This window comes from Lactuca sativa, chromosome 6 (genome assembly GCF_002870075.4).
Source record: "Lactuca sativa cultivar Salinas chromosome 6, Lsat_Salinas_v11, whole genome shotgun sequence".
Lineage (NCBI taxonomy): Eukaryota > Viridiplantae > Streptophyta > Magnoliopsida > Asterales > Asteraceae > Lactuca > Lactuca sativa.
Window position 1 is genome coordinate 168,641,113 of NC_056628.2, and position 13,029 is coordinate 168,654,141.

At 33.3% G+C, this 13,029-nt stretch overlaps 2 protein-coding genes and 1 long non-coding RNA gene across 4 annotated transcripts; 1 reads left to right on the forward strand and 2 right to left on the reverse strand.

Annotated features, from left to right (window-relative positions):
* The first annotated feature begins 844 nt into the window (after positions 1 to 844).
* Positions 845 to 2,547, forward strand: LOC111895427 (protein DETOXIFICATION 55). Its single transcript, XM_023891507.2, has 2 exons — positions 845 to 1,057; positions 1,138 to 2,547. The coding sequence occupies exons 1-2, from the start codon at positions 938 to 940 to the stop codon at positions 2,545 to 2,547; spliced, it is 1,530 nt and encodes a 509-aa protein (XP_023747275.1). The 5' UTR covers positions 845 to 937.
* A 311-nt stretch (positions 2,548 to 2,858) lies between these two features.
* On the reverse strand, positions 2,859 to 3,591 carry LOC122194747 (uncharacterized). Of its 2 annotated transcripts, none has more exons than XR_006184476.2 (2): positions 3,443 to 3,591; positions 2,859 to 3,336 (listed from the first exon to the last, which is right to left on the reverse strand). It is a non-coding gene; the product is annotated as an uncharacterized LOC122194747 (long non-coding RNA). The 2 variants fall into 2 exon arrangements; XR_006184477.2 differs by having other exon boundaries at positions 2,859 to 3,367.
* Positions 3,592 to 5,914: 2,323 nt separating this feature from the next.
* On the reverse strand, positions 5,915 to 7,131 carry LOC111895436 (uncharacterized). The gene is made up of 3 exons (XM_023891516.3): positions 6,848 to 7,131; positions 6,599 to 6,704; positions 5,915 to 6,153 (listed from the first exon to the last, which is right to left on the reverse strand). The coding sequence occupies exons 1-3, from the start codon at positions 7,034 to 7,036 to the stop codon at positions 6,071 to 6,073; spliced, it is 378 nt and encodes a 125-aa protein (XP_023747284.1). The 5' UTR covers positions 7,037 to 7,131; the 3' UTR covers positions 5,915 to 6,070.
* Between the last annotated feature and the right edge of the window lie 5,898 nt (positions 7,132 to 13,029).

A 13,029-nucleotide genomic window follows, 5' to 3' on the forward strand; every position in this document is an offset into this window, starting at 1 on the left:
ATTTAATAGCTGTTTTTCTTTCATAAGTTGTAACCAAATCCACATGCAAGGTTTTTTATTCCAAGTGTGATAAATAGACTGTTGAAATAACATCAATAAAGTGTTTATGCATGTTTTCATGTGTCAACTTTCTAAAAATCAAATTTCATTTGTAACCATCGATCTTGAAAGTGTCAATGAGTGAAATGGACTTGAACCCAACTCACCATTTCATCACTTTGACCTATTTATGCTACTTAACAGCAAGAAGATGTGAGATGTTATCATTATGTAAGTTTAGAAGTGGTTCTTGAAAAAGACTAAACATAAGCATATCCTTATTTTGTGAAATGTAATCCTTAAGGTTCACATTCTTCATGCTCTGAAATTGAAGTGTGTCACATGTTGCATTTGGTAAGACAGCAACATAACATGTTAATGAAAGATGATGTCGTAATCTTAGATTATCTAAAGTAGAAGCCTCTAGATTCCCTAAATCATGTTAAAAGAATATGGAATCATTAAAAGCTTGCCTCCATGTGATGATTAAGATAGCTATGTACTTCCATTTATTTGCTTACTACAGCATCCTACTTCTGTTTCTTTCTTTTACAACATTATACTTTCTATATTCTTTATTAAAGCATTGTACTTTGAAGAATCCACTAAATCATAGCATTATACTTTCAGTTTCTAAATAACCACCCATATTATAATAGGAAATACATTGTTATTTCTTGCATTTAACCCATGTAAGGAAGCTTAAATAAAAACATTATATCTTGCATAATTTTTATATAAATCTCATTCTCAGCTTCTAAAAGTAGCTGTCTCTTGTTTTCTTGACATCAAAAGCGACCCCACCACCTTTCACCACTATAAAACCATCTCATATTCTTTTTTCAACACTGACAACTCTGCTTCTTTCCTCTCTATCTATCTCCCCTTCACTTTTTATATGTACATGTGTATCTATACATGCATGAAAACATCCATGTCTTGCATCAAATCTTGCATTTTCTTCATACACAAGCAATCAATGCCATACCACACTCAGATCAATCTTATAGTTCCCATGGTAAGCCTTCATATTTGTTTCAAATATAAATATATAAAGTATAACAAATCTTACACATTTTATGATATGAATTGTTATAGGTAATGGAGGAAATGAAGATGATGACAACCTTAAGCTTCCCTCTTTTCACCATGGGCTTAGTGGGTTACCTTAAAAACATGATTGCAGTTGCATGCATGGGCAAAATGGGAAGACTTGAGTTAGCAGGTGGAGCATTAGCAATTGGGTTCACAAACATAACTGGTTACTCGGTCCTTTCAGGGCTAGCCATGGGTATGGAACCCCTTTGTAGTCAAGCTTTCGGGTCAAGAAACCTAACCATGGTTAACCTAACCCTACAAAGAACAATCCTAATGCTGCTCTTTGCATCTTTACCTATTGGGTTCCTATGGCTTAACCTTGAGCCAATCATGCTTAAGCTTCATCAAGACCCTGAAATCACACGTATTGCTAGTTTATACTGTCGATATGCTGCCCCTGATCTTATTGTTAATAGCTTTTTATACCCTTTACGTATCTTTTTAAGAAGTAAAGGGGCAACATGGTCATTAATGTGGTGTACTTTAATTCCAACACTTGTACATTATCCTATCACCAACACTTTGGCATTCACCCTTCACTTAGGGGTACAAGGGGTTGCGATTTCCACCTTTCTCACAAACTTAAGTACATCGGTTCTCATTCTAGGCTACATGTCTTTTACCCATAATACCCCTAAGGAGACTTTATGTGAACCAAATGTAAAAGAGTCTGGGGAGGGGTGGGGTGTGCTATTTAAGCTTGCTGTTTCAAGTTGTTTAGCGGTTTGTTTGGAGTGGTGGTGGTATGAGTTTATGACTATTTTAGCTGGTTATCTTCATAAACCACATGTTACACTTGCTACATCTGCTATAGTGATTCAGACAACTTCCCTAATGTACACATTGCCTTCAGCACTTAGCATGTCGATATCAACAAGAGTAGGGAATGAACTTGGAGCGGGTCAACCGGGTAAGGCCCATTTGGCGACACTTGTCGCGATAGGATTGGCAGTTTTGACATCAGTTTTTGGGTTGTTGGGGATTACTTTAGGAAGAGAAGCATGGGGGAAAGTTTTCACAAAGGACAATGAAGTTTTAAAGCTCACAATGACTATTTTGCCCATAATTGGAGTATGTGAGTTAGCTAACTGCCCACAAACTACATGTTCTGGTGTTCTTCGTGGAAGTGCAAGGCCTTCAACTGGTGCAAGGATTAATCTTTGTTCTTTTTACTTGGTGGGGACACCAGTAGCCATTGTTTTAGCTTTTGTGTGGAAATTTGAGTTTTTGGGGCTTTGTTATGGGCTTTTAGCAGCACAGATGGCATGTTTGGTGTCAATTTTGACTGTGGTGTACAGGACAGATTGGGAAGAAGAGTCAAAGAATGCAAGAAAGTTGGTGGGAGGAAGAAGTGAATGCATATATGAAGGTCAAATTATGGAATGTGAGCAAGGAATTGGGTTTATATAAAGTGACAGATATTGAGAAGTGAATACACGTTTATGTTTAAAGATTATGGTATTGGATAACCATGAAAATAAACTGTCATACAATATATGGTATGTGCTCTCATTAAATATGTATCAACATTTTCTGAGCATATCTCTTCTTTCTGTCTTTAACTACATGTATATAGACAAAGGGAAAAATATGTATCTTGATGTTGTTACAGAAAGGGGAAGAAATTGTTTTCTATCTATTTGAAAGGTCTGTTGAAGAACCATGAAAAAATATTTAAATTCTTTAGAAAAATAAATTTTAATTTAATGTATGGCATATCGTTAAATAAAAATATGAATTCTTTTTAGCAAAATCAAATGTTTGAATTTTACAAGTATTCAATTTTTTTTTTACAAATATGTTTTAGAAAAAATGTCTTGGAGCTTTTTGATTATCAGATGAGTGGAAATGGAGTCAGCTGTAATAAAAAGAAAGGGTGAGTTTAGTGTACGTTTATAGATTGTTAAAACTTGAAGGTCAAACAAAAAAGAATGAAGGTCTCGTGACTCGCCTTTTTTTCTTGTAAAAAGATGTATAGATCAAATGCATGAGGTTTCCCCACATGTGAAGAATTGTTTCTAGAATTAAAACGAAGCAGGAAGATATCGTAATGAACAACTTGTACCTTGCTGAATTTGCAAAATCATCTCTGCTACAATGAATTTGAATGAGATTAATGACCTTCAAACATTGCACACTTTCAACTTCTCCTCAATGAGATCATCAAATTTCCGTCCCCCGATCGACAAAAATGGAACCCTAGAGAGAAAATTGAAGAGAGAAACGTATCCTAAAACCATCAGTAGGTTAAATTATACATAATTCCACCCCTTTTGAAGAACTTTATCACAACTGACCAACTTACCAACTAATCAAAAGTCAAAAGTCAAAACTCACTACATGTCAATGAAATGGTGATCAACATGTAAATCATGATTTTCTGTGTGTACGAGAGAGATCGAGAAAGAGATAGGTGGAGGGTAATACGGGTTACCTGTGCCCACAAATCCACATCATGGCCACATGCACATATGAACCGGTCTACAAAAATACCTATTTATTAAGTATTAACAGTTTGGGCTTCAGGCCCAATAAAATCATACTGAAATGTGGGTTTTGAGAAAACATTGATTTGGTATTCATTACATGATATTAGTCCATACATATCACAAAAAGTTTTGTGATTTATGATATAATGCATTTAAATTTTAAATCATAATGGAAAACGATTGAAAAGGATGGAAGAAGATATAGAAAGTTACATAGCACCTGCCTGATGAGTGATGCCTCGTTAAGTTCTTGACGTGATATGTCTTACAACTTTGAGAATGTTTGACATGTTTTATACATAAAATTAAATAAATTTATTGGTCATTTTCATTAAAGTCGGTATACTCTTAACCTTTTTTACGAGTAAGTCTTGATTTTTTTAGAAAAAGGACTAAAAGACTTCAGTTGTATTCGGATTTGGTTAGTTACTCGGTTACTTGGCCATCCTCCTTATGTGGCAATTGGCAAATAAAATCTTTATTAAAGTCACTATAGTTTGACTTTATTTACAATGAAGGTCTGGTTTTTTTTAACAATAAAACTCAAAAGACTTGCAATTTGTATTCAATTTTAGGAATTACATGGTAACCATCTCTAAAAAAATGTTCTTTTGAAATCAATGGTTTCGTCTTCTTCAACCACCTTAGCTTCGCAAGTTGTTAGGTTTAGGTGCAATTCTAGAGATGACAGTGGTATTTGGACTTCTTGGACTCCAAAGAACCCAAGACGTAGATTCATAAGTTGTCCTAATTTCATAAGTAGAGTTGCTTAAAATTCCTATTTCCTATTACTACTTTATGTTTAGGTTATAAATGTAAGAAATTTTCATAAATATTGTAAATTTCTATAATGTAAGATGAAAAGAGGGACTATACGAGTTTTCTTTGCATTGATCCACCATTGTCCAACAAGTGGTATAAATACAAGATATTGGAAATGCATAATCTTGTAAATGATGGATCAATCAAAAAGTCCACACCACACTCAAATGGTGGGTTAACTCACCACCATTTGCAAGATTATGTGTTTACAAGTAGAGCTTATAGAATAATTCAAAACACTTTATGTATGAAATTAAGGTTTTAAATAAAAGCTTTCCAATAAAAGTCTCTACTCCTAGTATGTTTAAATGTTTAAAGAGAATGACTAGGGTTATGAATATTCAGTATGTTTAAATGTGTGAAGAGAATGATTAGGGTTATGAATATTCATCATGCTTAAATTCTTACCATAACTAGTTATACCTTATAGAAAATGTTGATGTTTCCCATGCTTTATATGTCGATCCATTGATGACATGGTGTAAATAAATACTTTGTGATTTCGTGAGTCATATAAAGATAGAAAAATAGGTGATATGTGCTGACGATTTTAATACCACTAGTCATTTTGGTTAACTTGAATTATACTTGTCAAATGCATTATAGCAACTTGTATAAGAGTATAAGACTAGTTTGATTATCAACATCCCTTGTTACAACCCCCAATTTCTAACAATATGGAAAGAAAAATAATTGTGCAAATGTATAGCAATTGTCTAAACTATTTTATGAAGAAAATACTCGTTACTATATATTCTCTCCTATGAAAATAACAAATGTTATATCTAACTGTTTGTCCAAACTATTTTATGATGACTATATATTCTGTCAAGAAAATAACAAATGTTATATTTAACTGTCACTTTGATAGCTTTAACAAGTGTTAATAAGATTCACAATTATCTCTTGAATTTGAATTCTTAGATTTAATGGAGTGGAGTGGCATGGGTGACATACACCATGGCTTGCCGAGTTACATAGATCAAATGGCATTTTAGTGATGAGGAGAGAGAGTGTGTGAGGGTTAGGCTATTTCTTTTTTTCAATTTTTTTTTTTCAAAATTTACCAATTTGTCCCTCCCCTGAAAATGACATGTCATTCATTTCTTATGGCAAAAATGATGTGGCTACCACGTCAGGCTATTTCTTTATGTTACATGGTACAAGACAAGATTGGACATGACTCAACCAGATTGGATTAGCATGGACTAGACAAACTTTTAACAGGGCATGTACATTTTCCATATCGACATCAGTCACAGTCACAGTCCAAATCCAATGCATGTCAAACACAGTACAAGTTGTCATGTCGTACCTTTCTCTTAATTAATACAGGAATAGCCCAACTACAAAAAGTGTAAAAGTGGAGAATTGATGGTGGGCAACCATTCGCTTTCTTAGTCATTCAGAACATGCTATTGATGGGTTTTTAAAAGTAAGAGAAAATAACACCAGAACAGAAGACATAGGAGACAATCAAATGTATTATAAAAGCACTCAAACACAATAATAAGTCCACACTAATATACAAACACCACAAGCATATTCAAATTCTATTGGTTTTTCGAGTACATACATGTCCAAGAAGCACCACCAGTCATCACCACCACCATTAAAGCATGCTAACCAGATTTGAACAGCAACACTGCTTTCGATTCCAAATAGAAATAAACAAAATGATTCGTCTCATGAGTCACATAAGAACCTACAAAATCAAAACCAAAACTATATGTTATCAGATGTTTACATATGCATATATCAACGCAAATGTGATACTAACATTGAGCTTGTTATGAAAGCCTTGATAAATACTAGAATAATCTCACTAAAACCCATTCTTACTTTGATATGTATATGTTTTCGTTGAACAAATGTTTGCAGATATATATCACATAAATCATTCCTGTTTTTACCTCACTACAGTCCATTGAAATTGAAACTTTGCAGGGCACTGATTTAAACCTAGATCAGTAGATCTTAGATGCAAAATCAAATCCAAAACCAAACTCTACTACGATCAAAGTTCATAGATGATTAACGACAATCCAATGCATAATAAATCAAAAGCAAGCAATTTCTATATGAAGGTTCTTAATAGGTAATCAAAATCCGATATAATGATGAATTAATCTAATAAAATAAGAAATTACCGAAGTTTTTGCCGACGATACAGTGCCAAGTAGGACCATGATTCTTATCAAATTCCTTCTTTATCTGTTCCGCGACATCCTTCTCCACACTGCAATTCTCAAACGCCTGCACACGCGTAACCGAAACTCCGGTTATATGAAAGAGAATTTCATAGGGAGTGAAGTAAAGAGAAAGGAATCGTGAAGTCAGGCGTTCAAGCCACGGAAGAAATACAGTCAATTGAAAGAAGAGGAAGGCTGATAAATTACGGAAATGGCGATATTCACGGCTTCGTTTTGCATTTCTTCCTTCATATCGGCACTCTTGATGACGACTTTCCTGCTGCTGGAAGAAGAGGTCGATAACGAAGATGCGGGGGTTTTCCGATCATCCGCCGTATACGGCGGCTTAGCCGGAAAGGTACCAGTGGCCGGAGATCTCTTCCCCTCTTCGCTCATCTCTGCAAAATTCTGGCTAGTGAGTGGGTGAGAGCGAGTATAGATGTTTGGAACTTTCTTTTGTGGGGGTGTTTGGGTGTTCGGATTACACAAAATAATTTTTGCTTAAGGTGTTTGGGATTTGCTTATTCATCGTCTTTATTGATTTATTATTATTATTATTAGTTATTTATTTATTTTTGAGAAAATTGCAAAAAAGGTTTTGTGAAAGTTGTTATTTCTCCCAAAATATTTTGTTCTAATAAAAAAGAGTTTATTTTTTTGCAATTTGACCCAAAAAAATTTGAAAATATTTAAAATTGTGGATTTGTCCTTGATATGTTTTTTTTACATTTTTATTTAGTTTAACATTTTTCTAATTAAAAAAGAACGAAAAAATTTACTCATACCTAGACCTACTTAATTATTATTTTTAACACATTATACCTTCTTTCCCTTATCTATGTCATCTTCATTGTCGGACGATCGACAAACCAGTCGCCGGAAATTTGGAACAATCTAGCGACGACAATCTACAAACACAATAAGAGATCTACAAACCCCCTTGCAGCAGTCACCTCCCCCCCCCCCCCCCCTCTCACACCAACTCATCACCATCAATGGAGTTCAACAAACAAAAGGATCTGCAAACATAACGAGTTTGCAAAGGCGGTAGAGACATGGCGACTCCAATGAGCTACAGATCTGGGTTACAACGCCGGTTTTTTCTCTCCCCTTTTTGACAAGCTAGCGTTTGTAGAAACCCTAACTTCGCCTTCAACTAGCTCCTTCTCTGACGACGATGTTAAACTATAAGCTATAAAAGTCCTATCAACGTCGCTCCAATATGGACATTTGTTCTCACTTTACCCCTTCACAAGCGTTAATAGTAGTGGACACCTAATCTTAGCGTCGTCATCACCTTGAGATAATGAGATTAATAAACACCATTGGAAATATTGATAGTTTAGGATTGCCCTTGTTCACCAAATTGTTTGTCTGGATTTCAGGTTTAACAACACGCTAGGGTTAGGATTTTTAGAGTGCAGTGGTAATATTAGGGTTAGCATTCGTCGGGGAAGTTGTGGTGCAGCGCCTGATCCATTCTTACTACCTCCTGAAGAAGTGGTGGTCTGGAAAACAATAAGGGTGGTGTCGACCGATGGTTATCATGGAGAAGTGGTGGTTATCTTTGACGGACGATAAGGGGCGCTAGCGGTTTACAAAGGTGTTAGAGTTTGCTAATCCAGCACCGATGGTGGATATCTTCGACGAATGAAGAGATAGAAATGGTGTTTATGTGTGTTAATTTGTGGAGGGGTCATTAAGGGTGGGGTTATATTTTTCTTTTTTGTTTTTTGTTTAATTTTTAATCAAAAACAGTAAAATTAATAAAAAATAAAAAAAGAAAATAATAAGGGAAAATATGTCATCAGATGTATTTTCAAAAGAAATTAAACCAAAACCATTATAAAATTTCTATTTTGGACTAGTAGCTATAGATTAAAAAATTTTAAACCAAAATAATAATTTTTGACAAATTATAAGGACTATTTTTGCAATTTTATTTTTTTAGAACAATTTAAAATTCTAATATACTTCTAAACTAATTATATGTGTAGTCGACCTAAAAAAGAAATTTTTATGAATGACATATAATATGGTTGTGCTAAAAGTTCTTTTATCTTTATTTCTTTATTATAGTTAGATCTTGATAATAAAATTTTCATTTAAATGTTTGGATATAATAAAAGCAAAAAGTATATATATATATATATATATATATATATATATATATATATATATATATATATATATATATATATATATATATATATATATATATATATATATATATACTAGTTGAATGCCTACGCGTTGTGTGGGATATAAAAGAATATTTTATATTAAAAATAAGTAAATCATTGTTATTAACAATTAAATAATAATTTCATAAAAAATATAAAAAATGATTTTTAGTATTGTTATTATGTTGAACTATATTATAAGAGATAAGGTTGGAACTTGAAGTTGTTTTGCATATACAAAGTTATATGATTAAAATAGAAAAAAATAATTTTTAAAAATAAATAAATCGTTATTGTTATCTATTAAATAATAATTTCATATTAAATTAAAACGTTTATATTAAATATTATCATTATGTAGAAAATACGATAATAAAGACATCTTTTTATCTATCTTAAATTTTATCATTGTATACAATATATGATAATAGAGACAACATTTTATCTTAAATAGTAAAAAAAAATGTTTTGTATCATAAATATTACCATAATTATATAGAACATATGATAATAGTGACGTCTTTTATAAGGTTAAACATTTAGATTGTATTACATACATGGTTGTAAAACTTGGCTAACACAACCAAATACTCGGCATGTTACTTAAACTCGGCCTCCAATGGAAGCAAGTTTGCCTAACACAGCCAGAAGACACTCGGATCCTTATTAAACTCGATCCAAATCTAAAAGATACAGTCCAAAATCATTTTCGAAATTCTGAAATTTAATTGGTCACTTGTCGACAAAGGCAATCTCACCAGAGAATACACTCAACGTCCTACAAAGTTATATGCAAGGAAGATCTCATGGTTTAGTTAAAATATTTGACAATCTTTCCTATTTATAGAGGAGAATTCTCTTGTTTCCTCTCACAATCAATGTGGGATGAAGATGTAACGCCTGTGTTTCCGGGCTTGCCATTTGTAGCAATATAATAGTCTAGGTTAACCTTTGTAACCCGTTTTGAAATAATAAGATTGTATTATTTGAGTATTATGTGTTTTGTGCTTAATTGCTTAATTATGTGGTTTGATTAATTAAGAATAAAAATAAGCGTCAAAATTTAAGTGTAAAATAAACTTAATATCTTTGATTAATGTTGTAGTAGTTGAAACGAGGTTTCCGAATATATATAGAACGCCCAAATCTGACTTCGTATGAGGAAGTTATGATTTATCGAAGTTCCGGCTTAGCGGCATGCAGCCTGAAATACTCGATTTGAGATCGAGCGGTTTTTAGCCGAAGCAATCTAAATGAGAATCGAAGATCTCATTGTTGGTATCGAAGCGATAAAAAGTTAGGCGAGAACGGACGTCAAACGAAGAAGTTATAAATTTATAACGAAAGTTTCTGTCGCAGCCTATTAAAAATAATTAATAAAAATAAAGTCAAAATTAGCCGACGAAGTCTAAACGAAAGTCGTAGAGCGTGGTCTCACCTTTCCGTGGATATAAAGAACGTCGAAAACGGAGTTCGTATGAAGAAGTTATGAATTTCCGAAGTTTATTAATCATTTTGTAATTAAATTTAATTATAAATTCGGAGGTATTATCCGAAGACGAGTCACCGGTGTGATCCGGAGTACGCCCCGCGTACGAGGTTACGCTACCGCGTACTCAGCATAGTGTCGACACTTCGGATGACGCATGCAGTGACGATTTCGGAAGCAGTACGCGCTGCGTACTGCAGTACGCCCCGCGTACTCCGAGGCTCCAGCCTCTATAAAAGGGATCCGAAGGCAGCCGAGAGTTTTGTTCATTTCTTCTCTTCTCTCTAGTCTTTTGCATCGTTTTGCGTGCCGATTCCACCCCGAAGTCCCGGTATCATACTCTAGCCCCGAGGCAAGTCCCGAGACCCCGAAGATCCCGAGAAGTGCGGTTCCCGAGTCAAAGCTCTGCCCGCGAGAAGTTCGATTTTCAGGAGATCTTCCAGATCTGCTGAGGAATACTACTTCTATAAGCCGTATTGCTGTCCGATCATCTTCTGATCAAGTGAGTGTGTAGTTATTTTCTTTCTAATACAATAATACGAAGTATTTTATATAAAAATACGTGCTATGTGTATATATTTGGATGTGTTATGTGTGAATGTGTATTCACTCTCTTTTATCTTATAGATCTGCTTATTTCTTTGTGAGATATGTGTTATGTGTGTGTGTGCCTCATCTGTTATGTGATATATATGTGTTGATTAAAGCATGCTATACAGGTTTTCTTTAAACTATGTATACAAATGTATATTTTTATCTACTAATATGTTGGGTAGAACATGGGTAGATAGTTGGTGTGTAATAAACAGATGAGAGGCCTCGTTGTTGTTTGATTGAGTCATCTAGCGGAGTTTAGATGACGACCACTGGCTATTCTAGACAGTCTTGTGGAAACATTAGCAGGTTCGCCACCTGTAGGTGTTAATGAACTTGGGTGTTCATTCGCTGTATTCCATCCCCCTCATGGTTGCCTTATTTGACTTATATTGCTGAGGTACCCCCGAAGCATGTGTTGTCGCCCCGATGAAATATTCTTAGACTAGGTCCCTTATGTTAGTTGTCTTAGGGACATAAAGTGAGAATAACGGGAATGGGTAATTGGGTTATTGTTGGTTGGTGAAAATTAAATATGATATTTATTGTGGGTTGAAAACCCTATATGCTCACCAGGCTCCCAAGCCTGACCCACTCAGTTTTAAATTGTATTACAGGAAGTGGCGGAAGGGCATGAGATGGATGATCCATCAAGTTGTTTTGTTTACAAGTCTGCATATGTTTATATTTGTTATATGACTTGTAATGTATTCGTTTATGCTTATTGGTCTGTATCGGAACATGACACCCCGAGTTTTGATTATAATGAAAATACATTTCTTTTATGAAATGCTTCGGTAAATATTGTTTTATCATGTTTTGTTTTTGGGAACGAATTCCGCAACTCTTTCAAATCAAAAGGATTTACTCTGAAAATATTTAAAAGCATAAATGAAAATCGGTCTTTTCTGGCCGAGATTTTGGGGATGTCACAGAAGACATTTTAATTAAACTCATTTCTTTATTTGCCAATAATTTCATTTTGTTAAAAAAAATATTAAATAATAAAAATAAAACGTTATCCAGAAAATTTATTGTTCAATAGTTTTATTTTTCAGTAATCTCGTAAGTTGCTATAAAAAATCAAGTTTTTATTGAATAACTTTTTGTTAAATCCTAAAATCATAAATTCAGTTAGGTACTTAATATAGAAAGTTTGTTTATATGCATTTTCATGATTCAAAATGTCATTATAAAATGAATTCATTTATAAAATATAATCGAGTATATATTTCGTGCTTTTGAATCAAAGTGATTTTTCAAACAATTATAATTTTATGTTTAGGTAGATTTTTTTATATTTATATAACATTATGTAACTTATAATATTATTATAAACATTTTGAATAATCATGGGAGTTTCAAATGTATGTGGTGAAAGGAAAATTCTTCCTTTATCGGTCCAAATTGATCAGACTCGGACCGATTCAGCTTAATATACCAAACTACATAACATTTTTTCTATTGAAACCCGATTTGTATATATTTTGTGTTTTTGAATCAAATTTATTTTTCAAACAATTATAATTTTATGTTTAGGTAACTTATTTATAGTATTATTAGAAACAATTTGAAAAATCATGGGAGTTTCAAATGTATGTGCTGAAAGGAAAATGCGTCCTTTATCGGTCCAAATTGATCAAACTCAAACTGATTCAACTCAATATACCAAACTACATAACGGTTTTTCAACTGAAACTCTGTTTGAACCTAAAAAAATCTTGTTCAAAACCATTTTCGGGATTCTAAAACTTAAATGGACAGTTGCCAATAAAGACAATCTCACCAAAGAATACCCTCAACATCCTAAAAAGGTAGGCAAAGGAAGTTCTCATGGTTTGGTCCACTTGAAACATTTTACAACCTTTCCTATTTATAGAATATGAAACATTCTATTGTTTACTCTCACCATCGATGTGGGATGAAGATATTGTAAGAAAACACGCTTTCTTGTTAATAAAACATTATTCAACTTATTTAGTAAAACACCATTTCTCTTGTTTACCCTTTCTTTATTGTTCAATAGTTCCATTTTTCTATAATCTCGTAAGTTGCTATCCAAAAAAGTAAGTTCTTATTGAATAACTTTTTGTCCAATTCTAAAATCATAAATTCAGTTAGGT

What these genes read in the sequence shown, in the direction of transcription:
- LOC111895427 (XM_023891507.2), top strand. Translation starts at nt 938, where the DNA reads ATGTACATGTGTATCTATACATGCATGAAAACATCCATGTCTTGCATC. An exon ending in TCAATCTTATAGTTCCCATG is followed by an intron (nt 1,058 to 1,137) that starts GTAAGCCTTCAT and finishes GAATTGTTATAG; the next exon opens with GTAATGGAGGAAATGAAGAT.
- LOC111895436 (XM_023891516.3), bottom strand. Translation starts at nt 7,036, where the DNA reads ATGAGCGAAGAGGGGAAGAGATCTCCGGCCACTGGTACCTTTCCGGCT. An exon ending in CCGTGAATATCGCCATTTCC is followed by an intron (nt 6,705 to 6,847) that starts GTAATTTATCAG and finishes ACGCGTGTGCAG; the next exon opens with GCGTTTGAGAATTGCAGTGT. An exon ending in TATCGTCGGCAAAAACTTCG is followed by an intron (nt 6,154 to 6,598) that starts GTAATTTCTTAT and finishes TTGATTTTGTAG; the next exon opens with GTTCTTATGTGACTCATGAG.